Source organism: Oncorhynchus gorbuscha, linkage group LG12 (assembly GCF_021184085.1).
Source record: "Oncorhynchus gorbuscha isolate QuinsamMale2020 ecotype Even-year linkage group LG12, OgorEven_v1.0, whole genome shotgun sequence".
Taxonomy (NCBI): domain Eukaryota; kingdom Metazoa; phylum Chordata; class Actinopteri; order Salmoniformes; family Salmonidae; genus Oncorhynchus; species Oncorhynchus gorbuscha.
Window position 1 is genome coordinate 57,916,864 of NC_060184.1, and position 26,580 is coordinate 57,943,443.

General features: G+C 41.1%; 1 protein-coding gene across 6 annotated transcripts in view; it reads right to left on the bottom strand.

Annotated features, from left to right (window-relative positions):
* pfkpa (phosphofructokinase, platelet a) overlaps positions 1-13,764 on the bottom strand; it is a 31,040-nt gene extending 17,276 nt beyond the window's left edge. For all 6 annotated transcript variants that reach the window (XM_046292416.1, XM_046292418.1, XM_046292414.1 and 3 more), the window contains exons 1-6: positions 13,496-13,764; positions 4,780-4,853; positions 1,477-1,557; positions 1,109-1,298; positions 274-439; positions 125-169 (exon numbers count right to left, since the gene is read on the bottom strand). In XM_046292416.1, coding sequence (XP_046148372.1) covers positions 125-169; positions 274-439; positions 1,109-1,298; positions 1,477-1,557; positions 4,780-4,853; positions 13,496-13,592 — 653 coding nt within the window. In that variant the 5' untranslated portion in view covers positions 13,593-13,764. The remainder of the gene's footprint in view (positions 1-124; positions 170-273; positions 440-1,108; positions 1,299-1,476; positions 1,558-4,779; positions 4,854-13,495) is intronic.
* Positions 13,765-26,580: the final 12,816 nt, after the last annotated feature.

The window sequence follows — 26,580 nt, forward strand, 5'->3', positions numbered from 1 at the left end:
CACAAGTCAGACAACAGCACCCATCGGCCCCACAGGACGGATCTGAACTCACACACAAGGTCACACATAAGGTGTGTAGGCATATCCGTTTTTAAATACGTTTAAAAGTCTGTGTCTGTCTTACCCACAATGCCTGCCCATGACCTCCAGCACAAATGTCCTCTGGTGGCTGAAAGAGAGATGAGCAAGTGAGAAGATGACATTTGAGAGAATCATATGCACACAGACAAAGTAAAAACCCAAACAACATTTGCTAAAGCTACTACTGCTAACCTCTGTGCGGTGGTCATGATTGCATCCACCACCTCTATGATCCTGTGCAGGGCAGAGTCCGTCCCGATTGTCATGTCGGTGCCACAGAAGTCGTTGTCGATAGACCCCACCATCCCGACGATGTGCAGGGCTGAATACTTCTGGACAGCATCTTCATCAATCAACCCTGTGGCAAAGTTTAAGAACAATGCAATTATACTTTTGTGACTAAGACTGAAATTTATTCCAAGATCCCTGACTCTTCAATGTGAGGTGGGATTTGCCATAACTTCTAAGCAGAAAGGTTAACTTGACATTGGACCTTCATTCTAAGTGAGGATAGGAAACATCCAACACGGGTACACAATGAGAAACTAAGACCAATTCATTCTCAAATAAAAACCATGTCAGAGGACAGAGTTTTTGTCTTCCCGGACAAATCCTTTCAGATGAAAAACATTTGGGGATTTATTATCCTGTTCTAGCAGCAAGCTCACAATGGATTACCTCATCTGCAAATACACTTTTAAGACTGTTCAGCTTACCACAATACCAATCTTGACATTTCCACTTGTTTTCAGTGTCAATATGTCACCCTGTCAGTATGACCTCTCTCTTTTACAGCCCCATACCTTTCTCTAAGCTCTCTTTCAATGACCCCTACATCATGCTCCTGTCTGTCCCGGCAGCAAACAAACCCTTCTGCAGTACACTTTTCTCTCTGCAATCCCTTTCTCTCGTACTTCTCTCCTGTCCCCGCTTGAAGTGCCAGTCCCCACCTTGCAATCTTTCCAAATCTTCGATCCCTAACCCCTCTCCTGTCCCCGGTAGAAACAAAACCAGCCCCATTCCCCACCCTGCTGGACCAGTTCCTCCAGCAGTCCGCTCCACTCCTCTCTGAAGAGGTTGGCCCCAGTCAGGCTGCCGTCCCCTCCGATCACACACAGGTTGGTGATGCCACGCTGCACCAGGTTGTGGGCTGCCTTCAGACGCCCCTCGTGGGACCGGAACTCCTTGCACCGGGCACTGCCAATGACAGTGCCACCCTGGCATGGTGGCATTACACAAACATTGAAGTGGATGTAAAATACAGCGCAGATGCAAGATGCCTACTCACACCAATCAATTATAGCTCTGTCTATGTCTACTGGTTTTGTAAATAGGCTACTGTGATTCAGTGTGTGGTCATCTACTTCTGTCCTACATGGATGGTACAGTACTCACCATTTGTAACATGCTGGAGACACTTTCCCATGATGCCTCCTTTATGTTCTCTTCTCCACCATCTACCATACCCTGATATCCCTGTAGAGACAACACAGATGTCACGAAGTACACACGCACACACACGCACAGGCACGCACACTTCCTAGGCTTAACAACCCCCCACTATCTGTAATATCTGGACTGGCATGCAGCTTGTATATCAATCATTATCGTCACGTGTTACCCCTGCACAGAATCAAATTCGAAATGTCCAAGTCCAAGACTAAGCAGTGCTCTAAAAAAAAAATATTGGTAGCCTTGGGTAGCAATGCGTTTTGTGATTTCAAGTTAAGTCCGATTTTTGGAACTAATTTAGCAATCACATCATGTTTTGCTTGAATTACCTTTTTTAATTGGTCCCCGAACCCATAGGAGGACATTTTCAAATATATAAAAGCCTCCTTCATTTTTTTTACCTGTAAAACTTCCACTGTCAAGTTGTCAACTTGACTTTGAACTTATACTGTCCTACAAGAGTTGCTGAATTTCCTGTTCACCCTCACAGGTGAGTTGAAATGATACAATGCACCAACTTTATCAAATAATTCAACAAATGTAACAACAACCAGAGCATAGGCCTACTGACAAGAAACGATACACATGTAATAACTTTGCTTAGGCCTAATGACAAGAAACGATACACATGTAATAACTTTGCTTAGGCCTAATGACAAGAAACGATACACATGTAATAACTTTGCTTAGGCCTAATGACAAGAAACGATACACATGTAATAACTTTGCTTAGGCCTAATGACAAGAAACGATACACATGTAATAACTTTGCTTAGGCCTAATGACAAGAAACGATACACATGTAATAACTTTGCTTAGGCCGACTGACAAGAAACGACACACATGTAATAACTTTGCTTAGGCCGACTGACAAGAAATGACACACATGTAATAACTTTGCTTAGGCCTACGGACAAGAAACGACACACATGTAATAACTTTGCTTAGGCCTACGGACAAGAAACGACACACATGTAATAACTTTGCTTAGGCCGACTGACAAGAAACGACACACATGTAATAACTTTGCTTAGGCCGACTGACAAGAAACGACACACATGTAATAACTTTGCTTAGGCCTACGGACAAGAAATGACACACATGTAATAACTTTGCTTAGGCCTACGGACAAGAAACGATACACATGTAATAACTTTGCTTAGGCCTACGGACAAGAAACGACACACATGTAATAACTTTGCTTAGGCCTACGGACAAGAAACGACACACATGTAATAACTTTGCTTAGGCCTACTGACAAGAAACGACACACATGTAATAACTTTGCTTAGGCCGACTGACAAGAAACGACACACATGTAATAACTTTGCTTAGGCCGACTGACAAGAAACGACACACATGTAATAACTTTGCTTAGGCCTACGGACAAGAAACGACACACATGTAATAACTTTGCTTAGGCCTACGGACAAGAAAAGACACACATGTAATAACTTTTCTTAGGCCGACTGACAAGAAACGATACACATGTAATAACTTTGCTTAGGCCTACGGACAAGAAACGACACACATGTAATAACTTTGCTTAGGCCTACGGACAAGAAACGACACACATGTAATAACTTTGCTTAGGCCTACGGACAAGAAACGACACACATGTAATAACTTTGCTTAGGCCTACGGACAAGAAACGACACACATGTAATAACTTTGCTTAGGCCGACTGACAAGAAACGACACACATGTAATAACTTTGCTTAGGCCGACTGACAAGAAACGACACACATGTAATAACTTTGCTTAGGCCTACGGACAAGAAACGACACACATGTAATAACTTTGCTTAGGCCTACGGACAAGAAACGATACACATGTAATAACTTTGCTTAGGCCTACGGACAAGAAACGACACACATGTAATAACTTTGCTTAGGCCTACGGACAAGAAACGACACACATGTAATAACTTTGCTTAGGCCTACTGACAAGAAACGACACACATGTAATAACTTTGCTTAGGCCGACTGACAAGAAACGACACACATGTAATAACTTTGCTTAGGCCGACTGACAAGAAACGACACACATGTAATAACTTTGCTTAGGCCGACTGACAAGAAACGACACACATGTAATAACTTTGCTTAGGCCGACTGACAAGAAACGACACACATGTAATAACTTTGCCGACTGACAAGAAACGATACACATGTAATAACTTTGCTTAGGCCTGTAATAACTTTGGACACAAGAAACGACACACATGTAATAACTTTGCTTAGGCCTACGGACAAGAAACGACACACATGTAATAACTTTGCTTAGGCCTACGGACAAGAAACGACACACATGTAATAACTTTGCTCAGGCTACTCCAAATGGCACAAACATCATTTTGCCATTCAATGTTTATCTGAGTGAATATTCTTCCGAGGCGGACTGGTGCTACCAAATGAAAAAACTCCAGGCCGCACAGACTACCAATGCTTATAGGAGCATAGCCTATGCAACCAGAATGGTCGCAATTTAAACCAAAGAGCTATAAAACAAATATGTCCTACTGTGTATCAGGTCTTTGGCATTCACGTCCTGTTTAAACGGACACGGAAGCCAAACAGATTACCTGAGCAGACCCGAAAGGGAAACAACATGTGATCTGTCGACGAATGCCTTTAGTCGTTGATATAAAAGTGTAGGCCACCATGGACACAAATGACAGAATGAGCAGGCATTTTAGGCCCTGGCCTGCTCAGGAAGTGAGCTGCATAGAGGCTTAACATGTCATAATTCATTCAACATATGCATCATCATAAGATCAGAGGCGTAATCGAAACCCGGCCCATTTGTCAGCGTGTAGGCTATATGTGAAATAGATGGTCTGGTCCCATCCAGATGTTAGAATATGTAACACAAACATTGCCATGCACTGTAGCCTACTGTAGGCATGTATCCTTGTGTTTGTAATTCAGCTTCCACATGATGGATGCAAGAGCTGGTCAAATGTTGGGTGGTAGCCTCTAATCGGCTGATTTTGAGAAGATTCCAAATGTTGATCAGTCATCCTATATTTGTCTACATACAAAACCACCCTGGATGGTAGGAACATACTCAGCTCAGTAAGGTGTTTACAAAGTGTTTTGTCCCGGGAATAAAACTCCAGATAAATACAGAGTGCTCCTTGTCTTGCTTCGCCCGGATAGTCCCACCTGTTGACGTATCCTTGGGTAAGGAAGGATTTTTATTGTTTGTAAAGTAGTGCTGTGTGTACAGAGTGTCTAGACTCACCTCGCGAATGAAGTAAACTTTGGCTCCCACATAGATTCCCATTCGAACGACTGCCCGGACAGCAGCATTCATTCCTGGCCAACAGAAAACTTCACTTGAATAAAGGCATTTTTCAAATAATAACATTTGAATACTGCTTAAGACTCCTGTAGCGATGGGTCCTACATAGTCTAATTAAATCAACAAGAGAACATATGGCCAAAGCACATGAGTCCTGTGCTGAATAGCTCAACATGTAATGTCATGCCCCCTTTCAGGCCGAAGTCTGAATCTTTTATCACCATAAGAAAGAGCCTCGCTTCCAAAAAAATACCAACACTGTGCAGTCCGCTTCCACTGCAGGACTCCCAGTCTCCCACTGCCATGTTCAGTTGCCTTGGGGAGAATTGTAAAGATGGTGGTTCTGTGCCTACAATTCTAATGTCAGGTTAACCAACTGTAGCTTCTTAGACAGTAGGAATAATGATTCGTGTGCTTTAGACCAGGCAGATCCGTGGAACTTGGCTGACGAGGCCAAGGCGTTTATAAACGATCTGATAAACGTTTGGTTTCACAGTGTAATAGTTGCTAGGCTAAGCTGTTACTAAGCAACACACTTCTGAGATTGACCATCAGGAGGATATGAAAGAAAGAAAGAAAGCAAGCAAGCAGGGGAGAAAAGAATAATAAGAACTGGTACAGGCTTCTCTAAATGAACCTCGTAGGACCGAGCCTACATTGAGTGTGTTATAAAAGCTATTACATAATGACAAATCCATAGTTCTTCATCCATAATCATGGTAAAGGGATCATCAGATGCCACTTTACAAGTCAAGTGATCATCGCTGTTCTGTTGGCGTAACTACATGAATATGAATGGCATCATTATATTCGTATTACCTCTTGTAAACGATCTGATTATGAGTGCGGCAGAGCCAGAGAGAACATATGGGTATTGTAAGCTATAAGTCTGACGGACTCATCCCACTGGGCACAAACAGGTTGAATCAACGTTGTGCCCATGTCATTTCAACAACGACAAAAATGTAAGGTGATGACGTTGAATCAACGTCCAAAACGGATTTGCAAAAAGTAATCAATGTAAGGGACTGTTTTCTTTTTTTCTCCCAACATTTAATCTAACTCCAATGATATTTTGAAATGTTTTGTTGATTTCACATTTAGTTGACAACTCAACCGAATTTAAATCAACTGGCATCTGTGCCCAGTGCGACTTCTTTCTGAAGCTGACATTCTTGTTGTTGATTTCAGTCGGCCTGAATGCTCTCTGATCCTCCAGATGAGTACTACAGTAGTTGTACTTTCTGAGGCCCAAGACTTATGTTTGGGGCCTAACAGAGGCTGAGCAGTAAGGCCTGCAGCTACAGTGAACCCTGCAGCTCAGTGAGGCAGACAACATTGCCTTGGCATTATAAAGCCTCCCACAGGGGATCGATCAGTGTAATCCTGGCCATTCCTGGCTGAGTCAAAGGCATCTTGACTGCACTGTAAGACTTTTCAATATTAAAACACTGTAGAATGCACAGTAAAATTCATTATGGGTAAAATACTCAAATGTCTGATATTAATTGGAATAAATAACAGAATTTCAGTATTTCTTTACAGTATGCCTAATGTAGATTCAAATGTTCCGTTTCAGGCACAAACCTAATGCAGCCGGGAGAGACGCATAAAGCTCAGATTATTAGCAACAACGACAAAAAAATGAAGAAAAAAATAATCACGCTGATAACAATTGTAATGATTAGGCTTCGCTCTACCGTAGCCTCTGGGTACAGTAGCCACCGTGAATAAAAGCGCAGAATCGTGACTGTTAGGTTTGCACCATTTATACAGAGCAAATGGCTTGTTTCTTGCCCAAACAGTTAAAAAAATATATTTTTTATTCTATATATTTTTTTATTGAATATTTGAAACATACAATATACTTGCAGTGAAGCAGCTCAACAACTACATCAACAGACCAACAGACTCCCATTCAGAGCGACACACAAAACTATCCATGGTCAATGCCCTGCTCAATGGCACGTTGACCAATCTACCACCAGGCCTAAAAATGTGAACCCGAACCCTCCAAGATCCCCCCCCTCCACAGTTCCCCAAATGCTGTCCCTCAACCATTCAAGACCCCTCCCACAGGCCCCCAAGAAGAAAAATAAAAAATATAATTAATTCCATTCCCCATCCCCAATAACCCCCCAATGCACCAACAACCAAGACAATGAACTAAAGAGAAAAAAGGAAAAGACAGAAGAAAACAGTAAACAACAATACAAAAAAATAATCAAACAAAATAATACATTTTAAACAAAGGACATCAATGACAACTAAAATAATAACAGCAATGCCAACTGTATAGGTTTGTGTGCATGTCTGGCACTATTACATGTATGTGTGTGTTCTTGTATGTGTTTATTTGAATGAGAGTGTGTATATGCATGTGTACAAACACCTACACGGCATCAGCCTCAGGCAAACTGGCATTAGTTGCATCAGTGTCATTCAAATGTACTTTTTATTATGTTTTATTTTGACTTTTTTTTAGGGAAGTTGAGAATTCAAGCAGCTTTTCGCAGCTTTTTGTTAAAAATCGCGCAACATTTCAGCGCCCTGCTATTCATGCCAGGAATATAGTATATGCATATGATTAGTATGTGTGGATAGAAAACACTCAGACGTTTCTAAAACTGGTTAAATCACGGCTGTGACTATAACAGAACGTGCGTTTCATCGAAAAGTGCAGGAAAATCTGATCACTGAAAATGGAAATATATATCCATGCGCGACTTGAACCCATTGATAAAGGTGAACCACATTTAATGGGGCTGAGCTTGCAATTACCTACAGCTTCCACACGTTGTCTAGAGTCTTGTCATTTGCCTAGGCTTTGTTTCTTGGTCAAACCGAATCAAGGGAACCGATTCCCTCTGGTCTCCGACCGGATGTTTTGGTTGAGATTTCTTCGGTCAGTATTTCATGAATGACACCTATAGAATTGACATCGCCTCGTGATAAATTGTATCACGTATTAACGTGTACTAATACCTAAAGTTGCATTACAAAAGTATTTCGAAGTGTTTTGTGAAAGTTTATCGTCGACTTTTTTCATTTAAAAAAATGACGTTATGTTCTAAAACGCTATTTTTTTCCGTTGTTCACACAGTGTTCATAGATCGATATCTAGGCTATATATGTACCGATTTAATCAAAAAAAGACCCAAAATTATGTTTTTGGGACATCTAGGAGTGCCAAGAAAGAAGCTCGTCAAAGGTAATGAATGTTTTATATTTTATTTCTGCATTTTGAGTAGCCCCCGGCTATCGCAAAATCTGTCGTTAGGTGACGTTGAAGTATTTTGGGGGATACATGCTATCAGATAATAGCTTCTCATGCTTTCGCCGAAAAGCATTTTACAAATCTGACTTGGTGGATAGATTCACAACGAGTGTAGCTTTAATTCAGTACATTGTATGTGCATTTTAATGAAAGTTTGAGTTTTATCAAAAACTATACGTGGCGCACTTGAAATTTCCGCTGATTTATGTTCCCACCTCGGAACCACGGCCCTAACAAGTAAAATAATAACAGCAATGCCAACTGTATAGGTTTGTGTGCATGTCTGGCACTATTACATGTATGTGTGTGTTCTTGTATGTGTTTATTTGAATGAGAGTGTGTATATGCATGTGTACAAACACCTACACGGCATCAGCCTCAGGCAAACTGGCATTAGTTGCATCAGTGTCATTCAAATGTACTTTTTATTATGTTTTATTTTGACCTTTAAAAAAAAAAAAACATTCATCTTTGACCATCATTCTATCTCCCACACAGCAACTCCTCTCCCACTTGTCTCCAATTCCACAAACCAACCCTCAGCTTCCCTCAGCCCATCCCATCTATCTCTGCTGGCCACCCACTTTGGGTTTCTACGCCACACATATCTCTCAACTATGCAGTGATGTTTAATGTACAATTTCAATCTATCTAATCGAATAGAATCCACAGATTGTGAGTTGAAGAAAAATACTTTAAATAAGAGTAGTTGTAAGTCGCTCTGGATAAGAGCGTCTGCTAAATGACTTAAATGTAAATGTAAATTAGTAATTGACTGACCCGGTCTCTCTAGATCTCCTAACAGTACTATTTCTAGGGTCAATTTTAGATCAATGCTATGCATTTTCAGCCATTCCTGAACCTGAGACCAGAAACAGGCTACCTGAGGGCAATACCAAAATAAATGGTCTATTGATTCTGTATCCTCACAACAAAATCTGCAGAGCTTCAATGATTTTATGCCCCAAATATTCAACATTTTGTTGGTGTCAAGGATTCTATATAATAATTTTAGTCTTGAATCTTGCGTTGTTTTTAAAAATATAAACTCACACACCCTGTACCATGGAATCGGTACATCAAAAAACTCTTCCCAACTATTTTGCAATCTGTATGGCAGTTGTCCATCCTGGTCCTCAAATGAAACTGGTATACTTTCCTATTTTATTCCTCTGACAGTTTTGATCCTTTATATTGGGCAGACAGACCAGTTCCCTAAGAAGATATTACCCATATTACCAGCTGTCACACCCTGACCTGAGTATTCTTTGTTCTCTTTATTGTTTTGGTTAGGTCAGGGTGTGATATGGGTGATGTATGTGTTTTTTGTACTGTCTAGGGGTTTTGTAGGTTTATGGGTTTGTTTACCATCTAGGTGTTTATATATGTCTATGGTTGCCTAGATTGGTTCTCAATTAGAGGCAGGTGTTTATCGTTGTCTCTGATTGGGCACCATATTTAGGCAGCCATCTTCTTTGGGTATTTCGTGGGTTACTGTCTATGTCTAGTTGCCTGTGTCTGCACGAGTATTATTATAGCGTCACGTTCGGTTTGTTGTTTTGTATAGTTAAGTGTTCTTCGTCTTCATTAAAAGTATGTATTCATCTTTCACCTTGGTCTTCTCACTACGACAAACATGACAGAATAACCCACCTTAAAAGGACCAAGCAGTGTGATTGGGAGGAACAGCGCTTAATGGAGAGCTGGACCCGGGAGAATTACGAATAGGTAACAACCTGGGAGGAGATTGAGAGTTGGTCGATCGATCCAGGGAGAGTGCCAGAGCCTGCATGGGATTCTTTGGAACAGTGCGAGGAGGGATACAGGAGAATGGAGGAACGGCGACGACATAAGGGTACACGGCTAGCACGGAAGCCCGAGAGGCAGCCCCAAGAATAATTCTTGGGGGTGGCAAACGAGGAGATTGGCTAAGTCAGGTAGGAGACCTGAGCCAACTCCTTGTTCTTACCGTGGGGAGCGTGTAACTGGTCAGGCACCGTGTTATGCAGAGATGCGCACGGTCTCTCCAGTGCGCATTTCTAGCCCGGTGCGCTATATGCCAGCTCCTCGCATTGGCCGGGCTAGAATGAGCATCCAGCCAGGGCGGGCTGTGTCAGCTTTACACTCCAGACCTCCAGTACGCCTCCACAGCCCAGTACGTGCTGTGCCTGCTCCCCGCACTCGCCCTGAAGTGCGTGTCTCCAGCCCGGTACCACCAGTGCCGACACCACGCACCAGACCTATAGTGTGCCTCGGCAGTCCAGTACTCCCTGTTCCTGCTCCTCACACTGAGGTGTATGTCCTCGGCCCAGTACCACCAGTGACGGCACCACGCACCAGGCCTACAGTGCGCGTCGCCAGTCCTGAGCGTCCGGCGACAGTACCCAGTCCAGAGCGTCTGGCGACTGTACCCAGTCCAGAGCGTCTGGCGACAGTACCCAGTCCAGAGCGTCTGGCGACAGTACCCGGTCCAGAGCGTCTGGCGACAGTACCCAATCCTGAGCGTCCGGCGACAGTACCCAGTCCGGAGCGTCCGGCGACAGTACCCAGTCCGGAGCGTCCGGCGAGAGTACCCAGTCCGGAGCGTCCGGCGAGAGTACCCAGTCCAGAGCGTCCGGCGACAGTACCCAGTCCGGAGCGTCCGGCGACAGTCAACAGACCGGAACCTCCTAGGACGGGCCGCAGACCGGAACCTACCATGACGGGTCGCAGTCCGGAACCTACCAGTCCGGATACGCCAGAGTCTCCATCCAGTCCGTATCTGCCAGAGTCTCCGTCCAGTCCGGATCCGCCAGAGCCTTCAGCTGGCCAGGAGCCGCCAGAGCCGTCAGCCAACCAGGATCTGCCGATGACGCCCGTCACGCCGGCGATGCTGGAATCTCCCTCCTGTCGGGAGTGGCCAGAGCCGCTCCTTAGTTCAGTGACGCCCTCTACGATGATCTTCAGTCCGGGGCCCGCTGTGAGGATCCAAGTCCTGCACCTGAGCCGCCGCCGTGAAAAAGGCCCACCCGGACCCTCCCCTTTAGATTAGGTTTTGCGGCTGGAGTCCGCACCTGTGTGGGGGGGGGGTACTGTCACGCCCTGACCTGAGTATTCTCCGTTTTCTTTATTGTTTTGGTTAGGTCAGGGTGTGACATGGGTGATGTATGTGTTTTTTGTACTGTCTAGTGGTTTTGTAGGTTTATGGGGTTGTTTACCATCTAGGTGTTTATATAAGTCTATGGTTGCCTAGATTGGTTCTCAATTAGAGACAGGTGTTTATCATTGTCTCTGATTTGGAACCATATTCTTTGGGAATTTCGTGGGTTATTGTCTGTCTAGTTGCCTGTGTCTGCACTAGTATTATTATAGCTTCACGTTCGGTTTGTTGTTTTGTATAGTTTGTAAAGTGTTCTTCGTCTTCATTAAGTATGTATTCATCTTACGCTGCGCCTTGGTCTACTCCATACGGCGATCGTGACACCAGCGAATCATTTTTTCTATCTACACTATTAAAACATGTTGTTTTTACAGTATTATACAATAAAACAGCAACATACCATATTAATTATTTACAGTAAATTACTGTAAATACCATGCACTCTGGGTGATTTTAGGCATACTTTGTGATTTTAGGCATACTTTGTAAATCATACTGTAAATCCCAATTACACATTGGTTTAACAGTAGATTCCTTTAAAGAAGTACTGTATTTCAAATGGTACTGTAATTCCACCCCACAGAATACAGTACCGTACCATAGTTTTGGAGTGCCAAAAACCTTTTGACCACTAGTGAGTGCATGGTATTGTTTCTGACTTATTGACATATTTTGAGGCATGCCTTTTAAGAGGCTACCAATGTCACTGATATGTGGTAGTAGTGCCCCAACAATTAAATGTGTAAAGGGGGCAGATTGGAGTGGCAGCAAGTCTCAAACCTTGAATGGTTGAGTATTTGCCAAGTCCTTGGTCTGTTTTGAAAGTCGTTAAGGTTTCTAGAAGTGGAAGTGGTTCATACATATTTGGTATATACTGTATAGATAGTGCTGTATTGTAGAAAACAATTTTTTCTCATTGTAAAACATTTTACAGCAACCCTGCTGTGGAGCAAAACTACAGTATTTAACTGGCAACTCTGCCGCCAATATAATGCTGTACATTAACAGGGACAATTTTTACAGTGATGACCATCATATTGTATCCTGCAGTGGGTAAGGGCATTTTGTCATCATTGTAGGGGTGTGTGGGCAAGTGCATTTCAAATAGATACCGCAGTGCAATGTGATGGACCATGTGGAATATAGATAGGCTTCCAACCATGGCTCATAAGTCAATATTGCTGCAGTAGACCTATAGTAATAAAGTTATATTTTGAGGAAAGGCCTACTGCAGAAATCTTGAAAGTGGTTCTGCTTTCTCTATGATTCAAACAAGTCGTTTGAGCTGATTCCCACTGCTTATTCCTCTTTTGAAAAGCATGTACACTTGCTGAAATAATTACAGTACAGCTGGTATGGCCCTATTTTGACTAAGGCACAAGTCACATTCATAAAGTGACAGTAGGCAGCATACGACAATGGGATTCCTCTGACGCTGCCTGCAGGTCCTCACGTAGGCAACACAAGGGCTAGGGCATCCCTGAAGCTTATAGCAGTCCCATAACTTATTTCAATTACATTCTCGTTCATAATAACCATAATAGTGAACGTCTGCTTTTCAGAGATAGATATGTATTACATTTCAAAATGATGAAGATAGCAGCATGAACACTATCGTTTTTTGTGACTTCCTGGTTGGGAGGAGTCGTCGTGAACATTCATCCTCACTAATTCCTTTATCAACCCGATGTTATAATGTGGCATATTACTATGAAGCATACCAGTATTATTAAAGGACAAATGCTACAATACGTGATCACACGAACAGAACGAAACTCCGCAATGCAGTGGCAAGAATTCGAAAAATTAAATCACCTCTCCTCTCTCCACACTTCGACCCGGTGTCATCGTTTATGTTAATGTTGTGGAAAATCAATACAAATCAGATGATTGACCTGATAATCGAATAGACGTCGAGCTATTTGGCTATGTCGGCATTTGTGTTTCACCTTGACGGGAGCCTGCAGCTAGCCTAGTGGTGAGAAAATGCTCCATATGTGGGTAATCGGAGCTAGCTAACCACCGAAATGCTAAATGCGCCTGTGATATCTGCTACTGTAACATTACTTCAAAGAATTGCTATTTTTATTGAAACATGGTGTCAAGGCTAGTTGATTCAATATACGATGTAACAATGTGTTTCTTTTCTGTTCAAATTGGTGCTTTCCGCCCTCTGCGGGCCTCTCCACTGATACAATGTCATAGCATACAATCTCTTGCGCTGTCATCTGTCACAGTACCTTGAGCATCCCCTCCGCTAGTCAGCACTGCGATGGATTTCCCTGCTCCCGACAGACTCTCAAAGAATCTCTTGCTTTGGTTGTCTGGCTGTGCCATTTTGGCGGCTTTCACTTCTTCTTATGAATAAATTGGTAGTTGTACAGTTATATTTAAAACAGTATAAATTGTGCCGCTGATGGAGGGCTAAAATTGCTGTACACCCCCCTTTCCTCTCTTCCTTCCCGTGCCCGCTATTCTCCCACTGTCTGTTCCGCATGTACTCTAGTAAGCGATTTGCATAGAGTACAAGTTGGCGATAAAATTGACATAATCGTCAGCAAATGAACTTTCGCTTCACGTAGACCTTTCCGTATTTGGACCAATCGGAGACTTGTGGGTGGGCAGATTAGGTGATGGAATGGGAGGTACCTATGAGCAGTACACGAGTAGGCCAACCTGACTGTAAAACCACTGTATGTGGCAGTACATTGAATAGGCCTAATCACATTTTAATGGCTGCTAACATTGAATGCATAAAGGCTGACCATAAAAGACAGGCCACTTCATGAGTTCGGTGCATTGTATAGGATCTATGTTATTGAAAACTCAAAACTGTTGTGCAAAAAAATCGATCTACTCTGCAGATACCTGAGATGCTTTCATATTTAAAAGCTACCACTGATATTTACATTCAGATTGCCTGACTCGCTCTCTATCTCTCTCTGTCTCTCTCCGCGTGTGTGTGTGTGTGTGTGTGTGTGTGTGTGTGTGTGTGTGTGTGTGTGTGTGTGTGTGTGTGTGTGTGTGTGTGTGTGTGTGTGTGTGTGTGTGTGTGCGTGCGTGCGTGCGTGCGTGTGCGTGTGTGCGTGCGTGCGTGTGTGTGTGTGTGTGTGTGTGTGTGTGTGTGTGTGTGTGTGTGCGTGTGCGTGTGCGTGCGTGAGTGTGTGTGTGTTATTTATTTGTAGTGGTGCACCCGTCATAGAAAGGTAGATCTATGTGATGCATTCCATCAGGGTGGCTTTGCAGTTTGGAATGAACCCTCATATTTCCACACTGACCAGTTTAAACTGTCATTCTGATATTGTATATTATTCTATATAAAGTAAGACAACATTCATGCCACTATAAAAAAAAATGTATGCGATAAATTTGGCAAAATATTTGCACCCTCTAGTGGGATGTTTGTTCAAAATACATTGTCGCCATCTGGTGGCCCAATGCACAAACTAACAAGGATATCAAAGAACAGTTTCATAACAAACTCCAATAAATGATTGCCTACCTCCAACATTTAAATCCATGTATTTTTATTTGATAAATAGGCATGTATTTCCCCTTTTGTGATGGAGGAAATTCTTCAGTTTGTTAAAGCATGCAGTCACTGGCTCATGGTCAGCATTTGAATGGAGTTGTGCCACTGCCTATGGTCGGAATACATATGAGTTATAAGTAAATCAAAAAACACACGTGGAAAACTAAAATGTGAATATGATATTAGCAATACAGGTGAAAGCTTGTTGTAGCCACTCACACAAGATGTTAGCCTATGTTGCGACTTGGCCAATTGCTCTATTAAGGCCCATGATTTTGGAATGAGATGTTCAACGAGCAGGTGTCCACATACTTATGGTTATGTGGTGCATCTATCATCCAGAATGGTCTGATCCATTCAAGAATATAATAATTTTGTCTTAAAATGTTAAGTTTTTCTATCAACAGAATGCACAAAAAATAAGTGAACTTTACCTCGGAGTAGATGTCCTTTCTCATCAGTAAGATCAGAAATCAGTATATTCTTCAAGGGACTTTGATACTGCTATACAATAGTAAACAAAGTATTGATCTATATATTTTTTAAATCCATAACCCCTGAGTTTATTGACAACATATCTACTTTGATGGTGACAGAGGTCAAATGTTACACAGAAATGCATATAGTACTATGATAGTGTGCAATTATCTCAGTAAATTTCCTTTCTCCTAAAATGGTGTGAATATTTTGTCAAACTGCAACTGGCACTACAAGCACTTGCTAGCTGTTTATGTGTGGGTGTAGAGAGGAAACCCTTCCCGGCTGCACCACTTGGGAGCCTCTTTCTCTCTCTTTCTCTCTCCCTCCCTCTGTTTCGTGTGTGGGTAAATTCACGTTTATAGGGAGTATGGAGCAGTACATTCATCCTCATTTACTTTTTACAGCGGGAACACACATTCCCTCACATTATCTCTACCTAGTGTGTGTGTGTGTGTGTGTGTGTGTGTGTGTGTGTGTGTGTGTGTGTGTGTGTGTGTGTGTGTGTGTGTGTGTGTGTGTGTGTGTGTGTGTGTGTGTGTGTGTGTGTGTGTGTGTGTGTGTGTGTGTGTGTGTGTGTTGTGTGTGTGTGTGTGTGCGTGCGTGCGTGCGTGCGTTTATTCGTGTGTGTTATTTATTTGTAGTGGTGCCCCCAAACCTGTCATAGAAAGGTAGATCTATGTGATGCAGTCCATCAGGGTGGCTTTGCAGTTTGGAATGAAGCCTCGTATTTCCACACTGACCAGTTTAAACTGCCCTTCTGATATTTCATATTATTCTTTATAAAGTAAGACAACATTTATGCCACTATTAAAAAAATGTACGTGATGAATTTGGCAAGATATTTGCACCCTCTAGTGGGATATTTGTTCAATATGAATTGTCGCCATCTGGTGGCCCAATGCACAAACTAACAAGAATATCAAAAACATAAGTTACAATTTCATAACACATTCCAATAAACGATTGCCAACCTCCAACATTTAAATCCACTTATTTTTATTTCATAAACAGGCCCTAACACATGTATTTCCCACAATAAAACAATACAAATTCATTAAAATACAAAGCAAAAAAAAAAATCAAAGTTGATGTAATGAACCATTTGATTCAATCATCTTCGTCGTCGTAGTCCTCTGACGGTGCGTTTCTCAAATCTCTGAAGGATTTCTCTGACTATGATGTGGATAATCTTCCAAGCACACTGTAGATGAGCCTGAATAAGAGATAACAGTCTATAATCAGCTTACTGCACGTTGTCATCACATTCAGTCTGCCCAACACCCTCGTATCACTTGTAATTTTGTGACACTGACCTTTTTGTGATGGAGTAAATTCTCCAGTTTGTTAAAGCATGCAGTCACTGGCTCATGGTCAGCATTTGAATGGAGTTGTGCCACTGCCTATGGTCGGAATACATATGAGTTAGAAGTAAATAAAAAAACACACGTGGAAAACTAAAACGTGAATGTGATCTTAGCAATACAGGCGAAAGCTTGTTGTAGCCACTCACACAAGATGTTAGCCTATGTTGCGATATGGCCAATTGTTCACTGAAGTTGTCAAACTGAGGGCTTTTCTCATACATGGTCACAGCCTTCTTCATGATGTCAGCCAGAACTACTTCTTTGTGTTCCATCTGTTGAAAATAGAGAGAAGCATTTCAAACTCTGTATCTCCCTGATTTAATTATGTTAGCAGGCTATCAAACACATCAATCTGGATCCAAACTTAATTGCTCACAACAATGATGAAACCTAGCAATTGAAGTTGGATTCAGACTAATAGGCATCTAGGGAGCAGGTGAATTTGAGTGATCCCGTATTTTATTACAGAGGTCAACATCATATACATGGAAAGTGATTGACTATTTGATGACAATGTCAACCTGTTTCTCTTACCTGACTGAGCATCAGTTGAGGATCACAGAGACTGGCCTTATCGTGGTGATGCACACACTCGTGGGAGATGTCTTTGCACTGATGGGATGTACAGAACATAGCATATTGTCACATGGATGTGGAAAGGAAATCAAAAAATGTTTTGTGGAATGGTTATGCATGATTTTTAAAATGTGTCATTGTATATTATATTTGCCCATTGTGTAGGATATTTACCAAGATGTTTAAGCTGTGCAGTAGATCGCTCCATACAACACGTTTAAAGCACTCTTTCTGAGCGTTCACCAAGCTTATCAGAACACAGATGACAGCAACTCTTATCCAACACATGATCCCTGGAATAAGAGAAATATAGGTGTATTTAGACTTTAGATTTTAATAAGATACATTGATACACGATACAGTGCATTCGAAAAGTATTCAGGCCCATTTACTTTTTCCACATTTATTTTTACGTTACAGCCTTATTCTAAAACGGATTACACACAATACCCCATAATGACAAAGTAAAAACAGGTTTTTAGAAATGTTTGCTCATTTTTATATAATTTAAAACTGAAATGTTGCAGTTACATAAGTATTCAGACACTTTTTACTTTGCTATGAGACTCAAAATTGAGCTTAGGTGCATCCTGTTTCCAGTGATCATCTTTGAGATACCACCTGGGGTAAATTCAATTGATTGGACATGATTTGGAAAGGCACACACCTGTCTATATAAGGTCCCACAGTTGACAGTGCATGTCAGAGCAAAAACCAAACCAAGTCATGAGGTCGAAGGAGTCGTTCGTAGAGCGCCGGGACAGGATCAGACCAGCTGTGTATTGTCACTTTCCATGTTGTCTATAGCTTGTGAGGTGTGGGAAAACTTTGTTGCTTTAATGTATTTGGTTTTGCTGCTTTTGGTGCTATTGCTCTGTCTGCATGCTACATGTTGCTTGTCCTATGTTCCTCTGCATGTGCTCACTGCTCATTGTTTGTCTGTATTGATGTTGTAATTGTTTTTAATAACCTGCCCAAGGACTGAAAATTAGCCGGCTGGCTAAAACGGGCAATTTAACTAAAACGTTGATTAATGTACACTGTCCCTGTAAAAAATAAACTCAAACTTAAGAGTGGGGGGACCAACTCCATATTAATGCCCATGATTGTGGAATAAGAAGTTCAACTAGCAGATGTCCACACACTACATAACCAAATGTATATCTATCATCCAGAATGGTCAGATCCAGTCAAGATTAAAATCATATTTTTGTCCTAAATTGTTACGTTTTTCTATCAACAGAATGCACAAAAAATAAGTGAACTTTACCTCAGAGTAGATGTCCTTTCTCAACAGTAAGGTGCTGCGTCTTGTTCTTGTTCCCTGATATAGATGGAGGTTTTGTGATGCCCTTCGTTGCGAGTCCATGGTACTTTTATACCAAAGAGATGCTGTTTCTGGGATACCACACCTGTTGGGCTTACACAAATTGAAACTACACTGTATCTTTGCACCTTACCTGATGTTACTATTACTGTACCTCACGTGGAAGTCCCAAACAAGGGCACAGAAAGGTGTTTTCACGTCACAATTCCAAAAATAGTGATCTGTAATATCACGAATGTTGCAGTCCAAACAACCTATTGTAAGTGCATCAACTTATTTTCATGCTGTTATATTAGAATCAGTCCTAATTGCTGTTATATTAGAATCAGTCCTAATTGCTGTTATATTAGAATCAGTCCTAATTGCTGTTATATTAGAATCAGTCCTAATTGCAGTGTAGGATTAACATCGTATGAAATTGGTTATAATATTGTGTAATACTTTGTAACGAATAAACTGGATCTAGAGTAAGAGCTCCTGCTCTTGTAAATCAGTGTATTCTTCAAGGGGCTTTACTACTGCTATACAATAGTAAACCATAAAGTATTGATCTATCTAAAAAAGCTCAACAACCCTTGAGATTATTGGCAATATATCTACTTTGATGGTGAAAGAGGTCAAATGTGACAGAAATGCATACAGTACTAAGATAGTGTGCAATTATCTCAGTAAGTTTCCTTTCTCCTAAAATGATGCGTGAATATTTTGTCAAACTGGAATGGGCACTACAAGCACTTCCGAGCTGTTTATGTGTGGGTGTAGAGAGGAAACCCTTCCCGGCTGCACCACTTGGGAGCCTGCCTCTCTCTCTCTCTCTCTCTCTCTCTCTCTCTCTCTCTCTCTCTCTCTCTCTCTCTCTCTCTCTCTCTCTCTCTCTCTCTCTCTCTGTCACTCACTCACTCACTCACTCACTCACTCACTCACTCACTCACTCACTCACTCACTCACTCACTCACAGACACAAACACAGAGAGAGAGAGAGAGAGAGAGAAGGAAGGTTGCCTGAAGTAGCCTGGCATGTCCCAACATGCACTGCTGCAAAGTGGAGTGACAGCTGTAATTTCCCTGAAACTCCAATACCACATTCACAGAGAGCACTGAAGTCAAGCTACTCTCTCCTGTGGCTTGAGAGGAAATGAATGTGCCGAGCCTAGTGTATCTGTTATAATAGTTACAGCTCTCTGAAGAGAAGGACGGTGCCCCAAATGGCAGCCTATATCCTATATAGTGCACTACTTTTGACCGAGGCCCATATGGGTGTCATTTGTGATGCGTAAAGGACTGTAGTAGAGGTTGTTTGGTACTGTAGAGTGCAGTTGTTCCATTTGTGATGATATATGTCAAGCAGCCCTTTCTCATTGCCATCACTATTGTTTGCATTGGGAATCCAGGGACAGCTGCATGTCAAAGACAGGTTCACTAGAGAAAACATGCCTCTGCCATGTACAATATTATCCCCAGTTGTGGTCATTGAGAAAACGTGTCCTTTCAAGATACTATAGAATAGGTCTGCTTGGATACTGGCAGGTAATTGTTAGTGAGTTTGAGTCATTGTATTGTGGTAGATAGATGAGTAAATATGTGGGACTTGGTCTTAAGCTAATGGCCACCACATCTCTCACAGGTCACTCCAGACAGCATTATTGACCCAGAGCCCTCTTGGGAGGAAAAACTCCTGTCCAATAGATTACATTGGCTGTTTGTGGAGATGAGGGGTATTATAAGGAATGGCTCTCCTCTAAAATCATCATATGACGGTTGGCTGTGTCCAAAGGGAAATCACATACTATATAGCCTACACACCAGTGGGTTTGGATTAAATTGATTACCTACTAAAGTTTGCCTTATTGCTAGTTGGAATATAGCTAGTGTCCAGGATGAGTTTGCTGCCAAATAGATGGGCTTCAAGATTGTCCCCGGTCCCCTGATACTGACTTGGGATTTCTAACTTCTATTTCATGGATCAACAACCCTTTCCCAGTCAGCAATTTTACGCCTAGTGACAATTAGCCCACTTAGAATCAGCTGCACATGGTGCAAACCATTAATGGAATATAGTATTGTCTTTCTTTTCACAGAAAAAAGTAGCAAAAACTGCATTTGCTATTAACTAAGCAAAGTACATTTCAACACAGAGTCAGTAAAGTTGTTTGGATCAGTTATGATGACATGGTTTGCAGGAAATGTAAAATTGCTTTGTGCTGTAATGCTTATCAAGGTTGAGATCTAAGGCACAATGTCGATGACAAGTTTCCTTTTCCAGAATGAGAGAAAGTAGGATCTCATGATGAGATTTGGAGAGTTTCAGAATGAACATAGCTTGGGGCTTTGATGTGCCGGATTCCTGAGGTGGAGTCTATTTTTTCATAAGGTGTTTCTTCTAAATGAAAATGCTTTTAGGAATTTGTACTAAGTCAGTTAGTGCTATCGTACAAAACTTGACGCATTTACTACACATGAATGACATCATCATTTTATTGTACATACAGTACAGTGCATATAGTGCCAGTTGGTAGTTTGGGTTAATAGGGTTGTAGTTTCTGGTAATGTGCATTTAGTTGATGGACAATTCACATTAAGACCAACAGATCTTTCATTAGTCAGGGTTAGGGTAAATTCGAATTGAAGGCAGTCAATTCAGGAAGTAAACTTAAATTACAATTAAAATATTAAAAAATGTATCTATTTTCAATTACTTCTCAATAAAGTAGTAGTGCTATTGAGTAGTAATAGCAATTTTTCCAAATGTGTAATGTTCTTGCATTTTAAGTTAAAATTACTTCCTGAATTGAGTGCCAGCAATTTGAATTGATCCCAACCCTGCTATTAGTATGCGTAGTCTGATTGTCTTACCATAACCTTCACCTCCCTAATCGGGACAGGAGTAACACAGGATGACAGACATAAGTATCTGTCTCTCTATTACTGTGCTGATATGAGACGAAACAATGTGTCCCTCTCTAATGCATTAATAATTTAATGAATGTAATACTTTTGTCAAAGATGCACTGGAGAACTGCCTCTAGCTGAAAGTTAATTGGGGTTACATGGAGGTCACATCCCACAGTCACACAGTGAATCCTGCACAGTTGGACTTCACTGATTTGTCAAGGGTAAAAACAAAAAAGAGGAGGAAAAAAGGAAAGAAATGTATGAGTTTAATGTACAGATAATGGGGGAGACTACTTCTAGTCTGGACTGATTTCTCTCACTTGCACTCTCTTTCGCTCTCTCTCTTTCTGTCTTTCGTAGATTGCCACATGGGAACAAGGGGGAGCGAATCAGATTTGCTGAACTGATTTTCAGGGCCTGAGGTTGCTGATTAATGCAGTGTGTGTGTGTGTGTGTGTGTGTGTGTGTGTGTGTGTGTGTGTGTGTGTGTGTGTGTGTGTGTGTGTGTGTGTGTGTGTGTGTGTGTGTGTGTGTGTGTGTGTGTGTGTGTGTGTGTGTGTGTGTGTGTGTGTGTGTGGATAAAAAGACAGCACTGAGCAGCCGTACCCACTACCCAGTCTCCCACTAGGCCTTTGATTAGCCTAATCAACCTATTGTCACCCAGCACTCTCACTCTATACATCTTTTACCCAAATGAAAAGGTAAAGAATGACGGAGAAGAAAGCTGCATTCCCTTTCCTTCACCTCCTTTCGTTTGATTTTTTCTCCCCATATCAAATTTTGCCCCATTAACTTTTTTTCCCCCATAAGACCTGTATACCATCCATCTAGCTCACTTTAATGGCAGACTCATAATTATTTAGATAATTATGGTTGCAAGCCATTTAGCATGCTCAATGACACAATTTAATTTATTTACTGCATCTATAGTCAAACGGGGACCAGGGAAAAGGCGTGTAAAGTGGAGGGTGGTGGCGTAGCTCTAGTCGTGGTGGCAGCTAAGCTAGTCAGACCAGAAATCATTTGATATATTGCTGTTGTTGTTGGAATATGTCATATAGCAAAGTTAATGTGTTGGATCCTAACAAAAGGCATGGGCTTTATGTTGCATTGCAATGTAACGCTTGTGCTAATGAGTTGTGCGTTGGTTGACTAGAGAAGCCACATAACTTACTGCACCATTGGACAAGCTATTAGTCCAGGATAATAGGACTTATATTGGTGTAACAAGAATGGCTGATATAACAGGGAATGTGGCCTTCTTTCTTAGAGAATGAAAGCACTGTATGAGGCTACAAGGCTGCATAGAACTTTTAGAATACCTTCCAGAATATGTTAAACTGTGTTGCAATGATGCAGTCCACTGTACATGCATAGATAGCAGATAATACTTTATGGATGGTTACTACTAAATTGTAGATATCTATAGACGTGTATGCAATTCATTTCTCTAACCACTAGAGAGCGGTAAAACCCCACTGAAACACAAAACGTCTTGTTCATTCTAACTTTGACCGTGTTAAATACACTGCATTTGTTTACAGGTCGTCTTGATATGATTATGGATTACCGTTTATATTTGATTTCTAATCATCAAGTTTTTTATCTTTTGAGGTCCCAGATTTACTCACGTTCTATTTGATATATTGTAACCTTCAAGTTAAAATCTGTCCGGATACTCGTCCTCAGTTATTTCAGGATGTCAAACAAAACATTCATATTTAAGGAGGCACCAGATTTTTGCATCTACTCATCAATTGTTTGATTTTGGGGGTATTTTGTTAGTATAATCATTTTAAACTTGATGTAAATGCATATTTTATTTTGTTTACCATGCTACCATCATCAAAATGTAATGACATTTAACTACATTCAAATGGACAGAAATGCATAATTTCAAAGCTCACTGCATGTAATCATACACAAATTAAAAGCCTGTTTCATGGGGAATGTTACAAACTGGACTATATGTAGTCTAAATAGGCTTTTAGCAATTGGTAGGCTAAATTCATTGCACTTACTTTTAACTGCCTTTTCCTGAAAGTCAGACTCTTCCCACACACCAACTCATTTTTCTCCCCTTCAGATGCATCTGCATTCACCAAGTTTTGTGTGGTTATCCGTAGACATATTATCCAGACTTGTATCGATGGAATTGTTCATATGTTGATTGTTGACATGTTGTCAAATATTGATTCTGGATTTTTTTTTAAAGAAGGACATATGTGCCCAAAATGCAGTTTACCTACATGTCTTCAGTATTTTACAGATCGAAAGATGAAAAAAAGTATATATCCACAATCTGCTCTATAGAAGTCCGGACCTGGATTGTCATAACAAATTGAAATGAAAATATTAAGGCGGACTTATTCCAGTGTCCTGAAAAATGGATTTGTGGTATATACAAATGTGTACATATTTAATGTTATATTGCCACATTTGCATATTTTAATATAATGTTTCAGAGAACTTTCAGTACAGAAAAGTGTTATATTGGTGTCTTTATTCAACTGGTAAAGGTTCATTGTGATATGAAGAGAAATACTATTAAGGTGTGGTGCCTCTCCTTAACTCTTTCTAGGAAACTTCCACATCCTTACAATTTTTCCTGAAATACTTCACTTTTACATATTATTATGTTTGACATCCAAAGAGATGCCCTATACAACAATGCATTATGACATCCAAAGAGATGCCCTATACAACAATGCATTATGACATCCAAAGAGATGCCCTATACAACAATGCACTATGACATCCAAAGAGATGCCCTATACAACAATGCATTATGACATCCAAAGAGATGCCCTATACAACAATGCATTATGACATCCAAAGAGATGCCCTATACAACAATGCATTATGACATCCAAAGAGATGCCCTATACAACAATACATTATGACATCCAAAGAGATGCCCTATACAACAATACATTATGACATCCAAAGAGATGCCCAAAGAGATATACAACAATACATTATGACATCCAAAGAGATGCCCTATACAACAATACATTATGACATCCAAAGAGATGCCCTATACAACAATACATTATGACATCCAAAGAGATGCCCTATACAACAATACATTATGACATCCAAAGAGATGCCCTATACAACAATACATTATGACATCCAAAGAGATGCCCTATACAACAATACATTATGACATCCAAAGAGATGCCCTATACAACAATGCACTATGACATCCAAAGAGATGCCCTATACAACAATGCATTATGACATCCAAAGAGATGCCCTATACAACAATACATTATGACATCCAAAGAGATGCCCTATACAACAATGCACTATGACATCCAAAGAGATGCCCTATACAACAATGCATTATGACATCCAAAGAGATGCCCTATACAACAATACATTATGACATCCAAAGAGATGCCCTATACAACAATGCATTATGACATCCAAAGAGATGCCCTATACAACAATGCATTATGACATCCAAAGAGATGCCCTATACAACAATGCATTATGACAAAAGAGATGCAATGCATTATGACATCCAAAGAGATGCCCTATACAACAATGCATTATGACATCCAAAGAGATGCCCTATACAACAATGCATTATGACATCCAAAGAGATGCCCTATACAACAATGCATTATGACATCCAAAGAGATGCCCTATACAACAATGCATTATGACATCCAAAGAGATGCCCTATACAACAATGCATTATGACATCCAAAGAGATGCCCTATACAACAATGCATTATGACATCCAAAGAGATGCCCTATACAACAATGCATTATGACATCCAAAGAGATGCCCTATACAACAATGCACTATGACATCCAAAGAGATGCCCTATACAACAATGCATTATGACATCCAAAGAGATGCCCTATACAACAATGCATTATGACATCCAAAGAGATGCCCTATACAACAATGCATTATGACATCCAAAGAGATGCCCTATACAACAATGCATTATGACATCCAAAGAGATGCCCTATACAACAATGCATTATGACATCCAAAGAGATGCCCTATACAACAATGCATTATGACATCCAAAGAGATGCCCTATACAACAATGCACTATGACATCCAAAGAGTTGTATTGCGTCCACAATATTCAATGTTATTGGACATAACAGAGGACAAACGATCCTAAGCTTTGAGCCCTATCTGAGCGCTGACAGTCTCGGTGGTGAGGTCTGTCTCTTTGTAACCAGACTGCAACCTCATCTCTGGCATCGGCAGTGACTTGTGGGAGAGGGATTTCAGGAATAATCACATTTCACTTGTTGTCAGTACTTGGTGTCCTGGTCTATTTCCTCTCCGGAATGTCAGACACACAAGTCCACCTGTGACAAACCAGGTTAGGAATCCAACGAGGGACATTTAAGGACTGTCTCCATAAGAGGTATTCTGTGTTGGCCTCAATGAAATGGAACAGCCAATCAGATAACAGAAACAAACAATGAGAGTTGCCGTATTTCCTTTATTTTTTAAGTATTACCTTCATAGGCATAGTGAACGGGAGCTGAAACACCTAATGAAGAGGAGACCTCACCTGAGGATGAGCCAGGAGCAGAATAACCACTGATTGCAGGCAGAAAATACATAAATATAATGTTTATACAAAGACAAAACCAACAATTCACCCTCAGCCTATATCCAATAAAGACGGGCTTCTTCATTAGCAGTAGTCCTAAACCTCCCCTGAATTATTTATCCCAGAATTGGCCTAAAATATTAGCAAAAAAAAGTAACTGAACCCCCCCCCCCCCATAGTTGAAATAGAGCTAATAAAAGATGTGCAAGCTAAGGAGAGGTAACTAGCTCTCCGTCTCCCGTTAGGTGAATAATACACAGCCACCAAACTCTGTTCTTCGCAGAATTTCTTCCAACCCAGAGCTCTCTTCAAAGTGAATTTGAATTGGTTCACAGTGCAGGAGTTATGAGTTCATACACAGCTCCCTCCTCCTACTCAGTCGTCTCAGCTCAGTTTGAATAAGCAGTCGGAACCCAGAAGTTTCCTCAAATCCACACCTAAAATAGCCACAGGGCTGGTTGAGGATATCAGGGCTTTGTAAGTCAAATAGTTGCAGAGTAGAAAAGTTTAAAACCTTGTTTTTGAACTCACGCTTTTGCGGATGCGTGAATATTCATCA